The 26600-nt window shown below is 31.4% G+C and overlaps 3 protein-coding genes across 3 annotated transcripts; all 3 read left to right on the top strand.

The window, feature by feature from the left end:
- Positions 1-2025: 2025 nt before the first annotated feature.
- Positions 2026-6868, top strand: LOC134727605 (uncharacterized). The gene is made up of 3 exons (XM_063591986.1): positions 2026-2083; positions 4481-6351; positions 6800-6868. Exons 1-3 carry the CDS (start codon positions 2026-2028, stop codon positions 6866-6868), a joined length of 1998 nt encoding a protein of 665 aa, XP_063448056.1.
- Positions 6771-9554, top strand: LOC134681864 (uncharacterized). Its single transcript, XM_063541506.1, has 4 exons — positions 6771-7018; positions 7542-7632; positions 8309-8436; positions 9209-9554. Exons 1-4 carry the CDS (start codon positions 6874-6876, stop codon positions 9283-9285), a joined length of 441 nt encoding a protein of 146 aa, XP_063397576.1. The 5' UTR covers positions 6771-6873; the 3' UTR covers positions 9286-9554.
- A 5113-nt stretch (positions 9555-14667) lies between these two features.
- Positions 14668-26147, top strand: LOC134681862 (uncharacterized). Its single transcript, XM_063541505.1, has 7 exons — positions 14668-14732; positions 14969-15040; positions 18598-18723; positions 19515-20750; positions 21794-21890; positions 23968-24095; positions 25487-26147. The coding sequence occupies exons 2-7, from the start codon at positions 14989-14991 to the stop codon at positions 25549-25551; spliced, it is 1704 nt and encodes a 567-aa protein (XP_063397575.1). The 5' UTR covers positions 14668-14732; positions 14969-14988; the 3' UTR covers positions 25552-26147.
- Positions 26148-26600: the final 453 nt, after the last annotated feature.

The following is a 26600-nucleotide window of genomic DNA, read 5'->3' as shown; positions in this document are numbered from 1 at the left end:
TCAATATTTGTCAAATCCATGTGTGTGGACAAAGTACGGATCACAAGTTGATCATTTTCAATGTCATCATCGAAGATTTCTTTTTGCAGACTTTTTGTAGACTAGAAGATTAAAGGAAAAACTGTGTTTGTTCAAGTTTCTAAATCACAAGATAATTTATTGGAATGTTATATAAACGAGTCTTCATTGAAAACTACGTTCAAACCTTTGATTGCGTTGGATGAAAACCGCAATTTTTATACGTGTACATGTAAAACAAATTTCGTTGTAGAAGGGGGTAAATACCTCACAAACAACATTTTCCAAATGACCAAAAAAGTGAAAAAGTATATTTTAACAAAACGCATTTGACTAACAGGTCGAACAACTGATGTTCTTTAACCCTGCTGACTGCCATTGGCGATTGTCAAATAAATTGATCACAAGATGTAACAAAATGGATCTTAATATAAATTTAATACTTAACAGAAAACAATTAACGTGTGGCCACGATGTAATGCCACAAACATTAGGTGTCAATAATTTTTGTACACCAGATCTGGATTTCGACAATAAATGTCTCTTCGGTGATGTTAGGAATCGAAAAGGAATTTGGAAAGCACTATGAAAAGTACCCTCATTTAAAAAAAAAGTACCCTCATTCTTAGATAGACTCTTGAATTTCAAGAGTCAATATACTTAGTAGGATGAACGGATCATATGAACCGGGAGGAAAATATGATACAAGCCCAAACGACAAAATATAAACGAGTCTAAATTGAAAACTACGTTCAAACCTTTGATTGCGTTTGATGAAAACCGCAATTTTTATACGTGTGCATGTAAAACAAATTTCGTTGTTGAAGGGTCTTAATACAGCACAAACAACATTTTCCAAATGACCAAAAAAGTGAAAAAGTATATTTCAACAAAAAGCATTTGAATAACAGGTCGAACAACTGATGTTCTTGAACCCTCCTGACTGCCATTGGCGATTGTCAAATAAAATTCATCGCAAGATGCAACAAAATGGATCTTAATATAAATTTAATACTAAACAGAAAACAATTAACGTGTGGCCCCGATGTTATGCCACAAACATAAGATGTCAATATTTGTTTTGTACACCAGATCCGGATTTCGACAATAAATGTCTCTTCAGTGATGTTAGGGATCGAAACGGTATTTGGAAGGCCATATAAAAAGTACCCTCATTTTTAGAAAAAAAGTACCCTCATTTTTAGAAAAAAGTACCCTAATTTTTAGAAAAAAAGTACCCTCATTTTTAGAAAGACTCTTGAATTTTAAGAGTCAATATAGAATGAACGAATCATATAAACCGGAGGGAAATGATACAAGCCCAATCGAAAAATATAAACAAGTATTAATAGATTACGAAGTTCAAACCTATGATTGCGTTGGATGAAAAACCGCAATTTTTATACGTGTGCATGTAAAACAAATTTCATTGTAGAAGGATCTAAATACCTCACAAACAACATTTTCCAAATGACCAAAAAAGTGAAAAATTATATTTAAAACAAAACGCATTTGACTAACAGGTCGAAGAACTGATGTTCTTTAACCCTGCTGACATCCATTGGCGATTGCCAAATAAAATTGATCACAAAATGTTACAAAATGGATCTTAATATAAATATAATATTTAACAGAAAACAATTAACTTGTGGCCACGATGTTATACCACAAACATAAGGTGTCAATATTTCTTTTTGTTCACCAGATCCGGATTTCGGCTTTAAATGTCTCTTCAAATTCAACACTGTAATTGGATTGTTGAATATTGTTTTTAATGGTATTGATATTGGTTTTGTTATCAGTAAATTAAAAGAAAACTTAATATTATTGTTTTATATATATATATATATATATGAACTCTGCACCGGAGATATATATATATCTAACATTGTTGGGTTGATGTTTAGACGAGTTGTATATATATATATATATATATGTATATATATCTCCGGTGCAGAGTTCATATCCGTTCCATACATGTTCCGCAATAATGCACTTAAGATAATAATGAGTGTAGAGTTACAAATTTTTGAACGGAACGAAAATGATCTCTTCGCCAGAGGTTGTATGTATATATTTTACAATTTGTAGAATCAGGGATAATGTAAAATTAAGAATTTTTCAGGGGTTATGTAGAATCACTAATTCATTAGATATTATCTATAATCCCTAAAAATTCCATTGATTTTATATACTCACTGAACATTTTATTAACTATTCTACAAAATCCCCATGTTTTAAGGGATTTTCAATGATTCAAAGATTCTCAGTTTGATAAAAGTTAAATACAGACAAATTATCATTTGCTTTTTTCTTATTCCTTGAAAATTGAATTGAATAGTTAGTCAGGATTTAAGATGTTTAAAGGCTCCTACCATATCTTATATTTCATACAGATTACACTCTACACATCGTGATACAATAAAATAGGATGGGGGCTATTGGGCATGGATCTAAAAATAAATAAATATCTGACGTAAAACGAATTTTGTAAATTTCCAAAAAAAAAAATTAGATATATAGAAATAAAAGTATTTAGTTATCATATACATATTTTTGCAATAAGCGTCTCATTAGTATAGTAATGCGTTGATCATATTTGAGACTTGTTGGTAAACATTTTGTACGTTAGCCATTGCGTTGTTACCTTATTTCAGATTTTTCTATTTTGAATGTCCATCATTCACTCCTCTTTAACATTTGTTTAAGCAAAAAAGCTTTCTTTCTAGTTTCCAGGCAATAATTTGTGAAACAGTGTATGGATCTCTCTTAAGTTGTACTAAAATATTCCATACCACAAAGAAAAGACTGGAATTGAGTTAGGTGGTTAATATTCCAACGGGGGATTCAAAAAGTTTGAAAAGAAAGTCCCAATGTTTTTTAAAGGGGTTCAAATTTGTTTTTTCAAGATTTTTCAAATTTCAAATTTTTTAGTTGATATGCAATCTTCCTAATTTTAAGTCCATCATTGTTCATCAAGATCACTGGACAAAAATGTTCTAAGTGTAAATCAACAGTATATGTTATTGGAAAAACGACACTGTATTTCGGGGGCCTCTAGCTTTAGTGCCTCAGATGATTGTTTGAAAAGTTTTATTTTATCTCTAGACCTGTAGAAAAATCTGATTTAATATACGAAGAAATAAAATGTTTCAAAATGTGGATGTTGTGGTACAGGCAAATTTAGTTTGTAAAAATAGATGATTGTTTTTGATATATTGTTCTTAACATTTAAATATTGTGCTTAATATTAAAGTTTATTGTTCCTAACATGGTAATATGTTATGCCTTAAATTTTTAGGCATTGATGTTATTATTTTATTACATTGTGCTGAACATTTTACAATTCATGTTTAATATGATTGTGTCAGAATTAAATATTTAACTTTTATTCATTACTTATAAAATAAAACATACTTATCATTTCAGTTATTATGTATGATATCTGACATTTGTTCTATTGATTATACTTAATCCCTTACAATTTAAGTGATTACATACCAGTATAATCCATAAACTGACCAGTCATTCTACATAATGCCTGAAAATTTTAACGATTCTACATTATCACGGATTATATCAATTCACTGTACCATACATGTATACACATTTATGGATCCACAATCTGTCGATACTTGTATCTTGGCATTGCACAAGGTCATATTTTCTCTTTCTGTTTATGACGTCCTTACACCAAATCAATTAGATGTTGGATGTGTACTAATTGATACTTTAGTCTTAGATACATGATTTTTTTAATAGTATTTTTTTTAAGTACCCGGCCACTTCTAATTTGTGTAGAAAATATGTCATTTCAATTTGGCACAGAAACATAGCAAATGAAAACAAAGTTTTAAACTTAATTCAAGTAAAATGAAAAAAAGCCAGATTCATTGTGAAATGTTATTCAACTCTCTTATACATTGCACATATTTCATTTCTTTACTTAAATTTCGTGTTTACTTATAAATACGTATACGTATCTCAAACTATCGAATAGTTGTAGCGAACAATTAGGGGGTAACACTAAATTACAGGTTATAGCATCAGACATGCACAACGTTTTTTACCAAAGACGCGAAAAATTACAAAGACATGTGTAAAGTCTGAAGCCTGTAGGTCCGTGGTTATTTTTTGTTGAGGGTATAAAGAGAGAATTAGGCATGTACAATGTAATTTGCTAAGTTAGTGTATTTCGGATAATATGACAATGTGGTTTTTCGCGTGTTTACTACCAAAATTGTAGATGCGTTTTTATATGATAAAATTAGAAGACCCGCCTTCGCCCCGTCTACTCGGAACTAAACGTAGAAAAATAAACGGACGTTTCCTTTTACGTCTACAGACATTTGGTGTTAAGGCCGAGTTAACGTGTGGTTTACAAGAAATGCACTCAACGTTTACTGCTTGTTTACATTTATTTTTGGTCAGCACCTTACTGTTTTTAATTTTTTCATTGAAGGTACATCAGTCGAACCTCCTTGTCCAGAAGGAGGATTTAGGTGTTTTCCCGGACACTGTGCAAACACTGAGGCAAATTGTCCTCGGAACACGTCATCATTAGAAGTATTTACCGATGTACCCTCATCAACGTCAATTTTTACAGAATCGATAACATCAACAATAGTTACACAATCTATAATACCATCATTAGTAAGCGAATCAACAGAAACGGTACTATTTTTCACATTCACAGCAGCAGCAACTTTGTCACAATATTTCTTCGAAACAGATGTACTATTATCTACAAATAAAACAGATTCATTATCAAATACACTGTCAGTTGTATCACTTTCTACAGCACAAACTTTTTCAAATATACTCACTCAATCAACAATGGTAAATTCAATCACAATTGAACCAACATCATCATATATCTCAACTAAGTTAGCGGTTCCTTTTTCATCCGAATCATCAGGTACATCGATGTATAGCGTTCTTGAAGTTTCTGGTATTGATTCAACATCGTCAACAGTTAGAACAGAATCGACAGCAGTAATAATGTCTTCCGATTCACGACTTCCCTTTGAAACAACATTTTTATCTTTATTCTCAATGGATCAGACATTTGCATTGTCGTCACTGTCTATCGAATCAATATATACATCTTCATTGTCAGTTGAACCGACAACATCAATAGTTTTTACTAAAAAAGTAGTTCCAACACCATCTACTGAATCATCGTTCTCATCCTCGATTGAAACCACACAAACAATATTACCACTTTCTATAGACTCAACAGCTCAATTATCGTCGAATGAACAAACCCTTCAATTATCATCATCTGATTCAATAGTTCATTTATTATCAACTGTTCAATTAACATTGTCTGAATCAACAGTTCAGTTATCTTCGACTGAATCGACATTTCAATTATTATCAGCTGCATCAACAGTGCATTCATCATTAAGTGAATCGACAGTTGTGTTATCAGCGACTGAATTAACAGTTCATTTATCATCAACTGAATCCACAGTTCAGTTATTATCGACTGAATCGACAGTCCAATTATCATCGACTGAAACAACAGATCAGTTATCATTGACTGAATCATCATATGAATTTTCATCAACTGAATCAGCAGTTCAATTATTATCGACTGAAACGGCAGTTGAATTATCATCGATTAAATCAACCATTCAAGTGTCATCAACTGAATTGACAGTTCAATCATTATCAGCCACTGAATCGATAGCTCAATTATTGTCAACTGAATCTACAGCTCAGTTATCATCTACTGAATCAACAGTTCCAGTATCATCAAGTGAATCAGCAGTTCAATTATTATCAACTGAATCAATAGTTATTTCTTCAGTGCCTATAGAAAACAATATATCATTACTTTCTACAGAAATATTATCACCGACTGGCACAATAGAACAATTATTATCGACAGAATCAACAGTGTTATCTTTACTGCCATCACTTTATGCAGAGTCAACAGTTCAGTTCTCGTCGATGGAATCAAAATTTCAATTATTATCGACAGAATCAACAAATTTATTGTCAATTTCAATCGAACAAACAATTTCATCACTTTATCCAGAATCATCAGTTCAATTGTGGACGGCTGAATCAGCAAGTCAATTATTATCGACTGAACTAACGGTATTACCATCAATGTCAAATGAACAAACAGTGTCATTTCTTTCTACAGAATTACCAGTTACCTTTAAATCGACTGAATTAACAACTCAGTTACTATCGACTGAATCAACAGCTCAGTTATTATCGACTGAATCAACAGGGCAGTTATTATCGACTAAAACAACAGCTCACTTATTATCGACTGAATCAACAGATAGGTTTCAATCGACTGAATCAACAGGGCAGGTATTATCGACTGTATCAACAGGACAGTTATTATCGACTGAATCAACAGCTCAGTTATTATCGACTGAATCAAAAGCTAAGTTATTATCGACTGTATCAACAACTCATTTATTTTCGATTGAATCAACATATCAGTTTTTAACGACTGAATCAACAACTCAGTTATTATCGACTGAATCAAAAACTCAGTTATCATCGACTGAATCAACAGGGCAGTTAATATCGACTAAATCAACAGCTCAGTTATTATCGACTGAATCAACAACTCAGTTATTATCGACTGAATCAACAGGGCAGTTATTATCGACTAAATCAACAGCTCAGTTATTATCGACTGAATCAACAACTAATTTATTATCGACTGAATTAGTAGTTCATCTTTTATCGACTGAGTCAACAGTGGTATCTTCAATGATATTTGAACAAATATTATCATCCTTTTCAACAGAATTATCAGTTGCCTTTTCGTCGTTTGAACCAACAGTTCAGTTATTATCGACTGAATCAGTTAAGCTAAATTCAATGGCATTTGAGCAACCACTATCATCACTTTCTTTAAAATCAACAGTTGTCTTTTCACATACTGAAACAACTGTTTTGTCCTCGGCGGTATTAACAACAACACCCCCAGTTGATGGTTCACAACCAGATGATAAAAATGATCCAGGTATAAAGCAATTTTTTGTTGAAATAACATGTGGCATAATTGTCAGTGAACAAACTGTGTTTACATTGTTTTAACATATTCAAATTGTCCATTTAAAAAGCATTTATCATAAAGAACATTTTGTTTCTAAATCTGTACACAGTAATGCACTGTATCATCTTAAGAAATGAAGGGAAAGTAAAACTGCAACTCAATGATGTACAATTATATTTTAGTCAGTTCATGTATTTCTTAAAGGTATTTGTAGATGTGTAACCATTACTGGCCTGAAGTACTTTTGATTTACTCACCTGTGGAATACAAATGTATACGTACCCACAAAGGTTTACCCGAAGATACACATTTTTAGCATCAAATATATCTGTGCATGCTAGTTAAGTTCGCTGAGTCCTAGCAAAGCAATAATTAATTTCACTATTTTCCTCAGAGTAAAAAAAAATCATTTAAGAGATTGTAATTCGAACAAGCATATTTTAATAATTCATCAATTGGGGAAAAAAACACATTCGTTTATATTTTACAGATTTGATTTTTCTATATGCTGCTATTCCTATAGTGTGTGCAATATTAATTCTCTTGGTTGCCACAGTGTTATTTAGAAGTGCAAAAATGAGGTAAGAGTCTGATTTGTGTTAATTTAAAAATAAGGGTCTAAATATCTATTGAGATTTACATACTTTGATTGGAAATATGATGACAATACTCATGCATTATTATCAAAAATACATATTGGAAGATGCACACCATTCAAACATTAAATGTGAATATTTTTTAATTTATTTCTGGATGGTCACAAGCTAGTTCATTAGATTTTTTATTTGGATATCGGTAGGTCCTTTTTTTGAATCATTTTCAAAAGGTTTGTGATAAATAGTGAATCCATAACATAGAACATTTTGATTTGTTTAATTGTAAAACAAATCCTTGTAATTTAGCAAGTAAGCAAAAGCCGCACATTTTACGCGTTGGCCCTTTTACTACATTCAAACGTAAGATTTGAACAATTTTATCTGAATTTTGAACACAATCAAAAAGTGTTTTAGCGTTGATTTTGAATTTGAAATTGAATTCACGCCACACATTCTAATTTGAAAATTCTTAACAATAAAACTAGTTTACACAAAACTTATGTAAGAGGGTTGAAACAGGTGCAAATGTTATATACATATAAAGTTTCCACCTAACACAGATTTCATCTAATCCCTCATAGATGACATAACTCTTGTGTGTGGCGTATTTCTAGTGCTATCACATTAGCTAGATTTGAAAGAGGTTCTTTTTGTTATTCAGGACAAGGTACACACGATTTGAGGGAAAATCATTGTCACATGATGGCCATTCTACTGGCACAAGAGCTACTTTTGTTACAGATAAAGAACCAAATGTTTTTCATATGGTTACAGCCTATCCGGCAAATAGTAAGTCTGATTAATAGAAAAGAGTGAATTACGATAAGATATGATACAATTATAATCGTTTGAGTTGCACTTACTCGTTGGTTAAAATTCGGTATATGGATTATGTTAATTCAAACAAAAGCTATTCGTGTGTGGATTTTTATCATAATTCAGGATTGTAACTTAGGTCTTGAGGACTGTTAATCTGTTACAATTTAATACTTCGCTGATTGATATATGATACTTAATGTTATGTCTTTTCTATTTTCAAATTGTGTGCGTAGTTGTTTTGATTGATGTTTTTTTAGTAAATTAAAGTCTAATGAAAAATATTATCCTGATCATCAGTATATACAAAAAGTATTTATAAATGCATATGAATATGCATTTATACTTTCTGGATTCACTTACCTAACAGTTTTAACATGTAAGATTGCAGGGCAACGTGTAGCGTGAAGACATATGACCCTATCTAGTCATATAATTATGATTTCATGACAACTAATATTCGTTCTTTGTTCTTCAATTCCGCTTCAATATCACAGACACAAATACACATATTTTAAAGTATTTAGTTTTTGATTGACACCAGATCGAAGCATACACCAGTACAACATTAGACTAAAAAAAGTTATAATTCGTTACAAATGGCGTTAATCATGTAACATACCTTAAGCAATTACCATTTCAGATGGTTAAGCTGATGTTATGGTAAAATATGTTCTGTTTGGATAATTTCTTTAAATCACAATATTCTTAAAATTAATTCAATGATCAATCTTGTATTTTTTAGTAAATTTTACCGGCGACCCATTCCACAGTTACATGCCATCTGACGATTATTGGTCTCGAAAGGTGACAAGTACCTGATTCGGCCATTGAGAGCGAATGGAACAAGCCGCATTTACTAATCGTTCACGTATTCGATTCGATTTGAAAGTATGTCGAAAAAAGTATTCTGACTTATAAATGAAGATCATCAGCTAAGCCACACTGTCTCAGGTGTGTGAAGAACAATGAATACATGGCATGGTGCCTAACGCTTGTGATTGCAGACTATATATTATAATAGACAATGTATCAAAGTCTCAACGTACTTTAATATTTATAGCATAATTGTACTCCAAAACATATGTTTTTAACATCAAAAGAGAAAAAAAAAATATCCTTTGAAATTCTCAAAAATACTATTAATCTTTTTTTTTATCGTCGGTCTTCAGTGTAGACCAATAAGTAATCTATTTGTGTCCATCTTCTTTTGCAGTTGGTGCGATTCCCTCGTGGTTTGAATTTAACTTTGATTTGTATAATCTTTTTGGATTTCTGCTAATCTTTTGATTGCTTCAATTTAAATGTAACAATGCACGTCTTACCTTGAGAAAGAAAGACTTAAAGGTTGATGAGTGTGTATGTGTCGAGTAGTGAATAAGTTCTGACAATCAAAAACATACAAAATATAATATAGAGTGTTGGCTGCTAGTCATACTAGCATCAATTAATACAGGAATAACACATGGAAAAATCTTAAATTCTAAGCACAACGTCTTTGTTATTAATTGTGTTGTAAGTAATAGATATTATCCATAGATGTTTTTACACTTATATGCAAATTTGTATGCCATTACGTAAAATCATACCGGTTCCCGAAACTTTACATCACAATTCAAAACATTTGACGTCACTATTAAAAACAAATTGTTGCTTAACGCCAAAAGTTTATTCTGTGGTAATCTATGATTATGCGGAGGTAACATAAGCGAAATACCAAAAGTGTAAATACGTGTATTCTGCTGAGGTGTTCATACTTGTATGTCATGGATGGTTTATAAATTTACTCTCAGGTACCCTTAATTCAAATATTTAAGTTGATATAGAAAAAATATATATATATATATATAAAAAATGCTTGCTGATAATATCAGTACCTAATTTGAAGTAATTCCAACTTCACCTTTACAAAAGACATATGTATAGATAAGATAGAATATTTTGTGTTGACTTTACAATATGAAAATGAGTGACTAGGTCTTTCGTAAAATAGAAGATATCCCTTATATTGTAAAGTCAAAATATAATATTCTATTCTATTAATACAAATGTCTTTGGTAAAGGTGAAGTTGGAATTTCTTCAAATTAAGTATCATTTAGCAGAAAGACTTTAAATGTATTATTGCAGAAACACATAATTAGTTATTTCATCTTTTTTGTGTCGTGAGAGAAAACTTATGTCAGATTCATCGCAAAACAAATGAACACATGTACGCAAACGCTAAACACCAAAGTGTTTCAAAAATTAAAACTCGGCCAACAGCAACACATATGGAGGGTTAATTAGTGTACATGCACATAATAGTTTGTTGCTTAAACATTCTGGTAGAATTTGAAAAAAAATCGGAATGTAAACAATTTTATCGTTTATTTGCAACTGGATTAAATGACATTAACAACTTGTCCACGGGTGTCATTCGGTTTATCGAGAGAAATGATCGTGAAAGAATATCTAACGGATGTCAAGTATTGAGAGACGATCGTGAAAGTTCTGGTAACGGATCATGAAAGACATTTAATTGAGAAGACATATGAAAGGTCAATACATATTCTAATTTAATAATTACACAGACAAATTAACGACAAAATAAAACTGTTTGTCAAAATGGTTCAGTATTATGATCAGTATGTGAGAATATCCAGTTTTAAAAGTACATAATTATTACAAAACAACAATAGGCAGATTGCTTCTCGACATTTCAGTGACATAAATAATGTAAACAAACATGATTTGTTCACAAATTCAACTAGAAAAACTACTTTAATACGAACTAGGGCATTTTGTTTGAATTAATCAAATGGTTCTCATAGTTATTTTGTATAAACATAATCTGAAACTTGGTAAATAAAGAACTATTTACACAAAAATTGATTTTTCCGATCGTGAAAGATCACATACCGCATTTTTGAAGATCGTGAAAATGATCGTGTAAGTTCTGATGCTACGAAGACGTTCAAATTATTCTTCAATTATATCATAATTAATATTTGTTATTTATACTTCAAAAAAGCTATATAGTTCAACATCCTCAATAGGTTTAAGCTTTTCAAAGTATTGATATTTTCAGAAAATAAAATGTAAATAGTTGGATGATTGTAGGATGAAGCTTTTCATTGTCATGTGAAGTCCTCACTTATTACGAGTTATAGGATACCCAAATTTTGTATATTGGATCCTATAAACTACATGTCCGTCAGACAGAATTCACCTGACCCCGAATTTGCCTTATTTCATGGATTAAGATTCATTTTTGTGGTCAAGTCCGTATCGCAGATTCGTTAAGCTTTAGGATAACTGTCTGTTGTTATGATTGGAGGTGTACATTTTCGACTTCTGCAAGGTTTCAAATAACATCGAACTCATTATTTTGCATAATTCGGCAATGCTCGTTTTATGTTGTCTAGCTTTTGGATATATACCTGTAAGCTATAGCGCCATGTTATTCCGTGTATGGTGTACATGTCTGTCTACATGTTTCATATATGAACATGCTGATGTCAATTGTAGTTGATATATTGAATAATAGCAAGATGTATATGTCTAGCTGTCGGTCAGGATTCATATACTTTTGACCTTACGTTTCGAATTAATTTGCCAAGCATAACTTTTGTCAGTTTCTAAGGCACTGTAACAATCGGAACACATTTATTTGGTCTACGGGATATTTATAGAGATCTGTATTTCATGGATCATCTGACCTTGTACTCTTTTTATGAACCATTGACAATCATAATTTAAAAAAAAGAAGATGTGATACGATTGCCAAAGAGACAACTACCAAAATGACACAGACATTAACAATTATAGTTCAACGTATAGCCTTCAACAATTAGCAAAGCCCATACCGCATAGTCAGCTATAAAAGGCTCCGATATGACAATGTAAAACAATTAAACCGAGAAAACTAACGGTCTTATTTGTATAAAATAAAATAAACGAAAAACAAATATATAACACATAAACAAACGACAACCACTGAATTACAGGCTCCTGACTTTGGACAGACACATTGATAAATAATGTGACGGGGTTGGACATGTAAGGGGGCTCCCAACATTTCCCCTAACCCGAGACAGCGGTATAACAGTACAACATAAAAACGAACTTTCAAAATCAATTGAAAAGGCGTAACTCATCAGATGGACAAAAATACATTAAACGCATTTGACACTTTTAGTAAAACCCTTGATATTATAGACGTTCCAAAAATTAACAATCATAAGTAAAGCAGACGAGACATTACAGCATTTGCGCTCTTGTATTCTATAGTCTGTAGTATATAGTTAAATCAAGTCCACATCTGCGTTGATTATACAGAACTTAAGAAAGTGTTATTGCATAAAATGTTGGTTATCGTTCAATCTCAAATTACTCATGAAAGATACTGTTTTGCTGTAATTTTTTGTCTGATGGATATCATTTTGGTTTAAACGTTGCGTATCCATATTATTGGCTAAATAGTATTTGTCTGCCCGAATCGCACATGACCGATTCTCAGAGCAAAATCACTTCAAACTTATTTAGAGACATTTTTAGTTTTTTGTTTTTTTTTAACTTTCGAGGTAAAGTGTTGAATAAAAAGCTTTAATGTTCATAATTATCAAAATAGTTACAGGATTCAACCAGTTGCAGTTTTATCAAATGGTAAAAGAAATACAGATTTCTGATTACTAGTAATTAGTCTGGTCACGCACTATCTTTCACGATCAAAATAATGCGTTGCCTGAGCTTTCACGATCAAGTTTGATGGATATTTAACAAATTCAAGGTTTTCGTATACAAATTAATGCTTTTAAGAGAAGAACATACCTTAATTTTACTGTACTATCAGATACACCAAAGTTTAAATTTCAAATATATCCCGATAAACTAAAATATGACGATTATAGGTACAAAAAGCGTGTTATTTGTAATTAACTTCATAGACACGCATTGCACCTTTTGTGTTTTTTCAAAAAGTACTTCATATTTTCTTTATCTTCTTTCACAGTTATGATGAGGAAGTTAAACCATTCTGACAGACATATTTTTTTGTTCGGATTTGTTCCGCGTTTTGGAAATTAGGCGATTTTTTTCAAAGATTTTGAACTAGAATGTACATTAAATGTCTTTCACGATCCGTTACCAGAACTTTCACGATCGTCTCTCAATACTTGACCACCGTTAGATATTCTTTCACGATCATTTCTCCAGATAAACCGAATGACACCCGTGTTGTCTCTTAAAACAATTATCGGTTCGAAACAAATGATTGAAATAGGATTAAACCTTCAAATAGATATAGGAAGATGTGGTGTGAGTGCCAATCAGACAACTCTCCATCCAAATTACAATTTAAAAAAGTAAACCATTATAGGTCAATGTACGGCCTTCAACACGGAGCCTTGGCTCACACCGAACAACAAGCTATAAAAGGCCCCAAAATTACTAGTCTAAAACCATTCAAACGTGAAAACTAACGGTCTAATCTATATCAAAAAGACTTGATCTCATAAATGTAATAATGTGACCATTTCACATCTACACCTCAGCCATACGTATGTTCTCGTTGATAAGGCTAAACTTCGTAGTTCATATCAGTACACCACGGTGATTAGTTTTACTGTTTTCTTACAATGAACTTATTTAAAACAATTAATCCTCAACTTTAAAAAAATAAAGATGTGATTGTGCTTACGTAACATGCTTATTATTTCCATTGTATGGCAAATATGGGAGTAAACGGGACTAACACAATTAAATTATAAAAAAATGCTTATATTCAAGTTATTTTTTTCTTCATTCAGTCTTACTGTGAATTTATATTGAATTTAATTGTTTCTATGATTGCAAATATTTAGTTTATGAATTTGTGAAAAGAAAACAAGGTTATGTTATAAATGTAAAGAAAGCTTTCCTTAGCATACATAAACTATAATTTATTAATGTGAAAAAATAAAAAGACTAGCCTGTACATCAAAACTGCAGAGTTTTATTTAGCACACTAAAAACCAGATCCTAAACTATTGATCATTATTTGTACTCACTAGTGATTATTTATAAATGATAATATATGCACTGTTATGTGTATATAGATTATGACTCAATTTACTAAATATTCATCGTCAATAACAAAAGATAGAACTTTAAATCCATTAAAAATGTCTTTTTTTAGAAACAGGTAGTTGAGGAAATTCCATTATGTGATATTTATTGATCTGTGTCTAGACCAAAAGATGTGTAAAATTATATTTCATATATTGATATAGGTACATATAGGTGATAAACAGTAAGTAAACTATCGAATTGGTCAGGTATAAATAAAATTTTCAACACATATTTTCATTGAAGCTTTACATTTAGTAAAATTTTATGGATAACTATTTTACGTATTACAATATAAGAGAAAAGAAAAGTATGACATGATTGACTAGGTGACTTGCAGTTGGACAGCAAAATACTACAAAATGGCACTGCAGGTATGTCAATTAATTTTTTTTTAGAGGTCAATACTTTTTTTTCTAGTTTGACAGTAGTCAGCAGCTATGATAATACACATCCTGTCTTTAATCGTATTCAGTAGAGAAATATCAAAAGGTACGTACACATAACTCACATAAATGTGTTTTGGTTATTTTTGAATGGCAAGCTGAATTCCGCCTGTGGATGCAGGATTTTTTCACTGTTAAAGACGCTTTTGTGAACTTGAGGTGTTGTTGTCACTTAAACACACTCCCCATTTTTACTTTCAATTCTATTTATGGAATACATGTATATGCATTACTTGGAAAAATATTTGAATATTAAATACATTGTGACTTGGATGGAGAGTTGTCTCATTTGTACAAAAACCACATTTGCTTATTTATATATTATAATCATTTATGTTTAATATGAAAGGCCGATATAAATTGGAATCAACTATTATAAATTTCATGTGTTTTCTTGATTACAATTCAGCAGCAACACTCCAAGCACATTCTTTAATGAATTTTGGTAGAAATAATGAGGCTAGCTTATGATTGCTTAAAAAATAAGATTGCAAAGCAATATAACATAGATAGGTGCTAATACGTAATTGTGTGTATATCAATTCGTAACAAATTTTATGACTAATCTCACAAATGTAGGTACATCTTTGAAAAACAGCCAACTTTCATGCTTTCAAATTTCGTCTGTTTTCTATACGAATATTTCTTTACATACCGCACTCAAACCACATCTTCCTATATTTATTAACTGCAGGGTTTGTTGCTCGTGCTGTTTGGATGCAGCAAAGTTATTTTCATTAACCTGTGTATAATATTACGTGATTATTGTCAAAGTTAATATTTTCTGAAATGGTTTAACATTTCACAGTGGAATGATACTTTTACTTTATCAACTTTCTATTTAAATTGTATATATGATAGATCAAATTCAATTTGTTCATTGTGTGGTAGTTTGTGTTACTACGTTTTTTTATTAAATAAAGCCATTCCAATTGATATTTTATAATATGTCTTTCTATGTTGTGTGTGATGTTACAATTTTGTTTCAGATATAGGATAAGGTTTGATCTATTTAAACGTTTAATCCCGCTGCAATTGTTTGGAATCTAATGTACATAAGATGTGGTTTATTTATGTGGTTCATGAATGTTGCTCGATTTTCGTTTTTTATATAGATTAGACCGTTGGTTTTCCCGTTTGAATTGTTTTACAATAGTAATTTTTGGAGCCCTTTATATTTTGCTGTTCGGTGTGAGCCAAAGCTCGGTGTTGAAGACTGTACCAAGACTTTTAATGGTTTACTTTTATAAATTGTTACTTGGATGAAGATCTGTCTCATTGGCACTCATACCACATCTTGCTATACCTATATATTTTGCAGCCTTAAAAATGTCAATATAATATATATTAACGAGGTCCCTTACTATACTGTAAGTTATATAACCATTTAAGGGGGTAGGCCTTGGTGACAACAAAAATTCCTATCGTTTAATTTTTCTTATATTCACATCATTGAAAAGGTAGGGGTCAATGCATCGTCTGCCAAAGTCTTAAGGAAATTGACCGTTCCATTTTATGTTTAGGGTATATTGAATATGACCAGTTTTGTGGTACCCTAAGAAACGGTCGAAAACACTTGTATGTTTTTGCACATGTTGTCATTAGAAATACCCCTAACTTTTAAAAAGCATAGAAGAGACATATCTTAAAATAAATCTGAAACATCATGGTTATATATATAGCCAAAACGTAAAACAACGATTTTTAATAATTTATACGGCAAAAGTCTGGCCAGATCATGTACCACATTTTTTTCAAATTTGGCCAGAAAAAGTTTTGTCGTTTGATTCCTGCAAAACATTGTTTAAACATGTATTGTTTATTAATCTTTAAAATCACAAAGGGGTAGCTTCAGTAAGACTCTTTTTTGGCCCCAAAATTTAGCAGATATTTTTATAACCACAGTTTTACAAAATTGTGAAAATGTAATCATTTAGCTATTATTGCAAAGTAGATGCTTCTGCTACATAAATATACGCTGTTTTTGACAATTTTTGACAAAACAGCGCACATATATCGTGTACTAGCATCATAAAGTCATGCTAAATTACTGAAATCTTCGCTATTATGGCTTTTTGGTTAAATTGTAGGCGGTTTCCGTCTGAGTGAAAGTGGTCGCATTCGTGTTCATTCATTATATTGAAATGTAAGTTTTATTTGATGATAATATATAACATATAGAAAGGTTGAGGATAAACACGGATGCGGCCACTTTCATTTATTTTAAAAACCATCTGAAAAGTGACGTTTTTGGCATATTTGAAATATTTTTCCTACTCAAGCTTGAATTGGAGCGTTTTTTTTATGAAAGCATCACATTTAAATCTTTCACCGAAACTGATCGAATCAATTGAAATTTCCCAAAACTTACAGTTTATTGGTGCTTTTTAAAGCATTTCATGTATGAATGGTAATTTTCCACCTTTTAAACAACATCATTAAAAACAGATTTTCTTCAGATTAATGTTTGGTAGTGTCAAACATGTGCAGCTGACTGGGTATGTCTGCCTCCTTTTAAAAGCCACATTGTAAACAACATAAATTCTTGATCACTCTAAAATTTACTGCTATGTTAAAACGCACTGATGACTATCAATACATGTACATATATAAGAGTTGTCTCCAATATACCAGGTCTACCACCTTAAATCGAATCATTTATTGATTGAGTGTTAGTTGCATAACGCCTAGTAGCAAATATGTTATGCATGTTCTGCATGTTCTGGGAGTGAGAAAATTCACAATAAATAAAATGTAAACATTGTATTCTGTAAGTGCTGTCCGAATTTATGTCTTGGATATTTGGACAAGAAATAGAAAATGAGGTTAAATTTGATAAAAGCAGAATTTTACCTTACAGGCCACACCCTAAGTAACTTCTCTTCATTATTAAATAGTAATTTCTGCAAAAAACACTTCTAAAACTCAGAGAAAATCTATTATTAAATCGTTTACGTTAAATAACTATAAATTGAGAAATGTTGAGAGAGTGTTAACGTCTTATACATCCTTGGCTTCAAATCTTTGGTTTTATGCATTATTTATCAATGTTAATCTCGACTTTTCTTTGCTTCAGACACATTTCGTTTGTTAATATCAGATGTTGCAAATAGCCTTAGATATAGTGTGTTGTACTATGTATACTATAATATTAGAAATGATTACGTTTTTATATTTCGATAGCATTATGAAGATATCAATGACAGTTCATTTGTTTCTCAATCCGATGCTTGTAGATTACTTTAAATCCATTTTTTTCTGGGTTTTTCTAGGTATTTGTAAGAAGATAGTAAGACCACAGAAATTCAATATTTTACAGATTTGTTTACTAGTTCCAATCACTAAAGTAGGAGATTTTTATTATTATTGTCTAAATTCAAATTATCATTGTCTTCATACTTTTCAAAATGTTAGTGAAAATCACAAAATACCATATTAAAAATTCCACATTCTACAGCTTTTATGTTCTTTAATGTACGTGAACGACCATCAAATTTTTTCGGATATTTCAATTTGTCTTGAATGTAATAGTCAAAATGTTTCTCCTCAAATGTTAAAATTCGAAAGTGTGTGATAATGTGGACATTTTATTTATACTATCAGGTTTATCGTGCAAAACAACCGAATTTGAATGCGACAATGGAAACTGTATTAGAAAAGAATTAAGATGTGACGATGGATTTGATTGTGACGTCTTTCCATTCGAGGACACATCAGACGAAAAAAATTGTAAGTTGAAATGTTTCATGATACAGATACTAGCTTAACTACATATTCAATAAAGAATAGTTGATATATGTTTTGAGTTCTATTAATCCTTAAATACGGATTTCAGTATCATTTTTAAAGTACACTCAATTAAGAAAAGTGTATCTTTTTAGAGTTGGTATGGTTCAAAATATGACGACAGAAAAACGAAATATTGGCTCTTTTCATTGTTAACACCCCTCTATAAAGTTCTCGTTTTGAATTGGTTTACATACCATGAAAATGTAGATGCACTTTACACTTTATAACCTCTATAACATCATTTGAATGATGATGCTTTGTTACCTAGACAAAGAAACAAATTTGCAGATAAATTTACATAATGGAAAAAAAAAACATGACAGTTAATCTTTTAGATAGGATTCATATCATGCTTTGCATACGTGATTCGATATATTTATCGAAAAGCGGCAATTTAGCATTTTACGTAGCTAGTCATATGATATGATTAGTCAGTGTATCCAGGATACCATTGCAAATGCGTGAACGCGCGTCGAATATAAAAGGTAAACTTCCGTTTAATTCTAACAAAACAAGAAGATGCATCTGCTTCACATTAACGTGAAGACGTACAGAATAAAAGAATATTCATTTTATTTGTCTATCGAAATTTCGGAGGTAACGCCGAGTTAACATTGAATTTATATGAAGTGCACGTGAACATGGTGAATGAACGCCGCGTTAATGTTTTCTGTCTGTTTATAATATGTAATGTTTAGTCTTCACCCAACTGTATTTATTCACCATTGAAGGTACAATCATCGATCCGCCTTGTCCAGAAGGAGGATTTAAGTGTCCTTCTGGAGACTGTGCAGGCACCGAGGCTGAATGCCCTCAGAGTTCGTCAATGTTATCAGCGTCGACAACGTCGGCAATATATACTGAATCCACAATCCAATCATTAGTGAACGTATTTTCCGTATCCACAGCAGCATTATTAATTGAATCATCTTACTCACAATATGTCCTCGAATCCGCTGTATCATTATCTACAGAAGAAACTGTGTTGGTTTCATTGTCAAATTCACAGTCAATTGTGGCAGTTTTTATTACACAAAGTGTTTCAAGTTCACCTCTTGAATCAAACATATCTATCGAACCAGCATCGTCATTTCATTCTACTGAATCAGTAGTTCCTTTGTTATCCGAATCGTCAGGGTTATCAATGTATACCGACTTAACAGGTTCTTTTCACGATTCTACAGAGTTAACAGTTATGACCGAATCTACAGCAGAAATATTGTCTAGCGATTCACAGCTTCCCGTTGAAACAACAGTTCAATCTTTTTTCTCATTGGCAGAAACATTGGTATTGTCATTACTTTCTATCAAATCAACAAATTCATCCATATTGTTTTTTGAACCAACAACATCAATAGTTTCATCGGAACAAATAGTTCCAGTATCAACCACTGATTTGTCACTTTTTACTTCGATAATAACTAAACAAACAATATTACCATTTTCTATAGAACAAACAGTTCAATTGTCGTCGAATATTCAAACAGTTCAACTATCATCAACTGAACCAACATTTCAATTATCAACGTCTGAATCAAGTATTCAATTAACATCGACTGAATCAAGTATTCAATTAACATCGCCTGTATCAACAGTTAAATTGTCATCAACGGAATCAACATTTCAGATATCATCAACTGAATCAACATTTCAGTTACCATCGACTGAATTTACAGTTCCATTATCATCAACGGAATCAACAGTGGTATCTTCAGTGCCAATTGAACAAACAATGTTATTACTTACAGAATCATTAGTTTTCGCATCATCGCCTGAATCAACAGTTCAGTTATTATCGACTGAATCAGCGGTGCTGTCTTCAATGTCAATTAAACAATCAACATCATCACTTGCTTCAGAATCAACAGTTCTTTTTTCATCGACAGCATCAACTATGTTGTCCACACCAACACTAACCACAACACCACCAATTGACGGTAAACAACCAGACGATACAAATGATCCAGGTATAAAGTCTTAGTTTTGTACAAATAATGTGTGGTATGATTATCAATGAGACAACTATCCATTAGGGATTTAATATTGTTTTTTTATTTTATCAAAACAAGAAAATCTTAATTGAGTTGTTAATTTACAGAGCATATATCGTAAACAACGTTTTTTTCTAAGTTCGTATACTGTAATATACTGCTTAATCTTTACACTTGCACGAAACGTAACACTGCAAAGCCTCAAGGTAAAATATCTGTCCTGGTCGTTATGTAGGGAATTTGTAATTGTTAAGCTTTCATTGTGCTCACGATCTTGTGCGTTTTAAAAAAAAATGCAATCCTGGAAGGTGAAACCGAACACATTGCACTAAATTTGGTTTCTAGGTATCAACAATTTAAATGGGCAGAAACTATTGCTTATAACATGCAATTAAATCATTAGAAATTAGTCCTATAATATAAAATAAAATAAAATTGAACATTTATTTACAATTTTAAATGTCCAATAATTAAATTGCACTTCAACATCAATTTTTGGTGACTTGATTGACAATCTAGGCTATTGTATTCTATCATTTTACAATCTAAGGTTGTGAAAAATTCCTTTATCCCCTTAATCATCATTTGCTTGAAACTACACAAGCAAAATTTGCTCACGTGAATTTCACATGAATCTCACATGAAATTCACATAAAAATTTCGGATGAGATTCACCTCAAACGTGAAAATTTTCATGTCCATTTCACGTTAATTGAGATTCAAATGAATTTGGCTATGTAGTATGTATGCTAGTTATGGTTCAATGAGAAGCGATTCTTACAAGAGTAGAAATAAAACACACAAGGCATGCATTCCGTTTTCATACTTGTGTGATTTGTAGAGTAAACCATTCCTTAAAAAACATAGGCGCAGATAAACAAAATGCATGTGTCGTTAATGATGCTTATTTTCGATGACATTTTAATTCACACTGTTCAAAACAAGGTGTTGAAAATAAAAAAAGAGGGCCAAATTGATACATGCTCTGATATGACAAAATCTTTATTGATATTTTACAGAGTTTTCTTCGCTTTCTGTTGTCATTGTTATAGCTATAGTGTGTACCCTTTTAATTCTATTGGTTGTTACAGTGCTAATAAGAAGTTCAAATATGAGGTAAGAATCTCGTATAACAATAAGAATACAATTTATTGCTGTTTAAGGAGTTTAAGTCAATGCACACATTTTTTGTTTCTTTTTTAAATATTTCTGTATCTTTTAGCTATAATATCGAGAGAGAGAGAAAATAATGCAAACACGTTTAAGATATAGTTCTAAGTCGAAACTTTTTGAATTTCGAGTTTAATATATCGTTAGTTTCTTTTGTTTTATTCTTGTCATATGGTGAATGATAAATATTGAGTTATTCTGAATTTTGAGCCAGTAGCAGTTTTCTAATGTGCCGTTGACTGAGAATTGTTAAACTGGGGAACAAAACCAGAATCATTAGATATATGTTTTTGCTTTTTATATGTATTACTTAATGTAACTTATTTGCTAGCCTTCCGTTTCATTTTGTGATAGAATGTTTCTTCTGAAAAATATCTTATTTTATTGATGGTTCAGATTTGTAACATTTAAGACATTCCGTTATAGTATGATGAGACTAGTAGAAGATTGCTTCAATCTGAACACAACTGAGGTTCATGCCAAAGATATTCCATCTAGGCAATTAAAGTTCAATTGTGTTAGTTCGGAAAGTTTTATTTGCAAACTGGTCCTGATAATTGCTCAAACAACAATCCCGTCACCTTTTAATGGTTGTGTTACTACTGAATGCGACCAATTATCGTATTGTTACTTGCAATGAATAACCACAATGGACCAATAGCGGAACAAGAACTGTTACCCTTCTCGGGCACATGCATGGGTTCTGTTTCAGTATATCGATTTGTTTATCTGTGTGATGATTGGCTAAAGTTGTTTTTTCTTTCAGTGGTCTTTCATTTTGACTCTGATGTTTTGAGTTTTCTTAGATTCATTATGTTATGAACATCTTGGTGTTTTCTTTTTATTGGACCGAGACATCAACATTATTTTCAATAGAATTATGAAAATAAATATTATATTTTAAGCTAATTGATATTGAAATGTCATTTAACGTTTAGCTCTCTGTATTAAGTGACATCCTTCAAGGTAATTTTTGATGAAGTTAAAGTCGAATTAACTTGAAACTTGGTACACCTGTTCCGTATGATAAGGTCTTCCTTATTTTGATGCAAAATAACAGATTTGGTCCCAATCTTCAGAAGTTCTTTTGAACAAAGAAAATAACAGTTTAAGTTTTTTTAGTAGAAGTTAACGGCCGACGATGGTGGGCGACGAACCACTTACGCCAGAAAACGAAGTGATGAGAAAAATGACACCTAATACTAAACGCATCTATCCCACTAGAGATAAAGGAAACAACAGATACAGTTCAGTCTGCCTCATATCTTGACTAACATCTAAAAATTGGCAATGAAGGTCGGTCGAAAACAAAAGTTCACGATAAAAGATATAATTTCAGCTTTCCAATTGAGGAGTTTCCATTTCGATGTAGCAACATTCCAGCAGAGCTTGAAAACGGAGTATATATCTCCAAATTGATACGATATTCTATGTTGGTTTCTATTTATTATTGTTTTTCTGTTTGTCTTTTGTTTTTAGGCATGACGTTTTCAGTTCATTTTTAAATTTTGAGTTTGAATATCTATCTGGTATCAATAGCCACTCTTTTTTTTTGCGGGCACCAGAAACGCAATTTGTTGTTAAACCAAAACTTTTTATTCATATCAAACCTTATGAGAAAATATACATTATGATGGCAATTCTCTGTTACTGGTAAAAGAAATACGTTAACATGTACATGACTTCGATTAAAAAACTGACTCAACACGAAATAAATCTGAAATACACTGTTTTAAAATATATGTCATATAAGCAGATCCCTTTTCATCTATAAGCATCGTAGCTAAAATGAAAAATGAAAACGAGACTACACTTCTACATCCAAAGCGCTTTCCTGGATTGACTTTAGTTAAGAGCGATCAATGCAAAATTTCTAAAGCATAACAACTGAAACAATCGAAGAACTATTTTACCAAACTTTGACATAAACATAAAAGACATATATCTTGTATATGACGTTCTCATAGATATGAAGCATTGGCAATGATTGAAAACAGTTTTAATTTTGTATTTTGTATTTTAGGAACATTAACTCAAAATTTAATAGAAACTCATTGTACCATAGCGCTGATTCTAAACACACAGTCACCACTACGATGACATTTGAAAATCCAAATTTCTTTCAAATGGCTACAGCTTACAATGCAAAAAGTAAGTGTGATTTAGACTTAGAATTACGTAAGACATAATTCAATTTTAATTAGTTATCATAGGTACCAGGCTGGTAATGTGATACGACAAACGAACGTTTCGTCTACATAAGACTCATCAGTGACGCTCAGATCAAAATATATAACCAAACAAGAAGAAAATTGAAGAGCATTGAGGACCCAATATTCCAAAACTTTATGAGTTGCCTGGGTAAAGAAAATTCGTAGTATTTCGAATGTGCTTATTTTTGCAATCAGTTAAATTCTACAAATTGGCTAAATTTGTAGCTGTGAACTGTTTATATGATTGCAATTGAAGTCTTCATGTATTTTTATTCTACTTAAGGTCAAGGATTAGCTAATTTTGCTATGTCACATATTTTTGTAAAATTTTGAATACAACTTTGACTCTTTCCGTTCGAATGCTGTAAAATAATCACGGGTTCAATGACTTCGTTTGTGTTGAATTTTTCAATCTGTTATCTAATTGGTAGGACAAAACGTCAACATTCGACGTTTTAGACCTTTAACGCAATAACGATATGCTTACTATGTCGGTGTGAAGTCCAATACTTTCAATATAAAAAACTGTTAAAACAAAGCCGGTGATCCAATGATTATGTTACATCATTTAGACAGAAACTCATGTATACACAACATATAGCGTTTTAAGAAAAATATAAGGGGTAGAAATCTAAGATTTTATGATAAGGTCCTGGTATCTATGATGAGTTTTTTTTACAACCACTGGGTCGATGCCACTGCTTGTGGAGATTTATTTCCCCGAGGGTATCACAAGCCCAGTAGTCAGCACTTTGTGTGCTGACATGAAATGTCATTGATATGGTTATATTTATAAATTTACTGTTTACACATTTTTTTATTTTTTGAAATACTAAGGCTTTTCTAACTCAGGCATAGATTACCTTAGCTGTATTTGACAAAACTTTTAGGAATTTTTGTTCTAAATGCTCTTCAACTTCGTAATTTATTTTTCAACCTTTTTGGATTCGAGTGTCACTGATGAGTCTTTTGTAGAAGAAACGCGCGTCTGGAAAATATACTAAATTTATTCCTGGTATCTATGATGAGTTTATTTAAGAGAGTTTTTTGCCTTTTTTAATGTGCTTTCTATTCAAATATTCAACTATTTCAAAAGAAGTCTTATTTCAGAAATTAATAAGGATAAATGGATAGAGGAGAACACAAATGCAACACACGACAAAACTGCTTATACGTTATTTATGACAGTAAATATTTTGAGTACTTTACCTGTACACCATGATTAATTATCTCATCAATGTATTGGTTACAAACTGATGTATACATATTTTTTGAAATGGCATTATTTTCAAATAAACATAATTACATGTTAACACTTGTATTTTCAAGTAAATTATCCCGGTGACCCATGCCGAGGCTATACACCAACTGACGATTTTTGGTATAAAAGGTGACCAGGACAAGATTAAGCGATTGATAACGAGAGCAGAGAGCCGCATCTTTTAATCATTCAAGTTTTCGTTTTCAAAGTATAACGCTTATGATGCATAACAAAAGACAACACAAAACCAGTGATTTACCAATCGAAACTGATTTCTGATTTCTTAATTAAGATCCATCAGCTAGTTAAACATCAAGGAGTATAGTTTAATGACAAAAGCATGATGCGTAACGCATGTTATATCTGAGTGTTTAAATTTATAAGCAATGTATCTAAAACTCAACGTTTAATACTACATTTTTGAAGGTTAAACATATTTTCGTTTTAAAGCATATTTTGTTTTCATCATTTTAATGGGGAAAATATTGACAAAAATGCCGTTTTGACATCAATAATGCCTTCGGATCGATGACCAATGTTACTCGGCTGCAAAATTAATACTACTGTTTTGTTAAGTCTAAGGTCAACTTTAACAAATTAACAATGAATTGATTTCTAAATTTAATATACATTGGTAAAACTATTGTGTCGTTTATTTTAAATGTATGTACTTGTTTTTTTATTTATCTATCGCCTCACCATCTGTTATACTTTTGTGCGACTAATCAAACGTTGTTTGAGCAATGCAAGAAACAATAAGTGTTTCTTTGGCATTTTTTTTTGTTTGTTCCATTTTAGTGCATAATAAACGATTATCAAAGACATTGTGCTTATCACTTAATAATATCCTTCAGTTGCCAATCGACCAGTTTGTCTACATAAGCTCATATTCAAACTTCAACATGATATTTGAAAATAGTGAAAATGAGGCTTAGGCTAGCTTACGTTGGGTAGAACAACTATTCAAAAAATATTCAATAGTTAGAGAAAATGAAAAAACCTTCACGGTATGAATACATCTATCACGGCAAAGATGTTTAAAGATGAATTTCTATATTTCGATGATCAGTTTGATTATATTCTGTGTTTACTACTTTGTTTCTAACATGTTTATAACAATGTGCCATCGTCAAAAAAATACCCTACGATAAAAATCTTCTAATTACCGCCCCAAATTAAGTC

This window comes from Mytilus trossulus, chromosome 8 (genome assembly GCF_036588685.1).
Source record: "Mytilus trossulus isolate FHL-02 chromosome 8, PNRI_Mtr1.1.1.hap1, whole genome shotgun sequence".
Lineage (NCBI taxonomy): Eukaryota > Metazoa > Mollusca > Bivalvia > Mytilida > Mytilidae > Mytilus > Mytilus trossulus.
The sequence above is the reverse complement of the archived record's forward strand: the minus strand, read 5'-3'. Positions and strand labels throughout refer to the sequence as shown.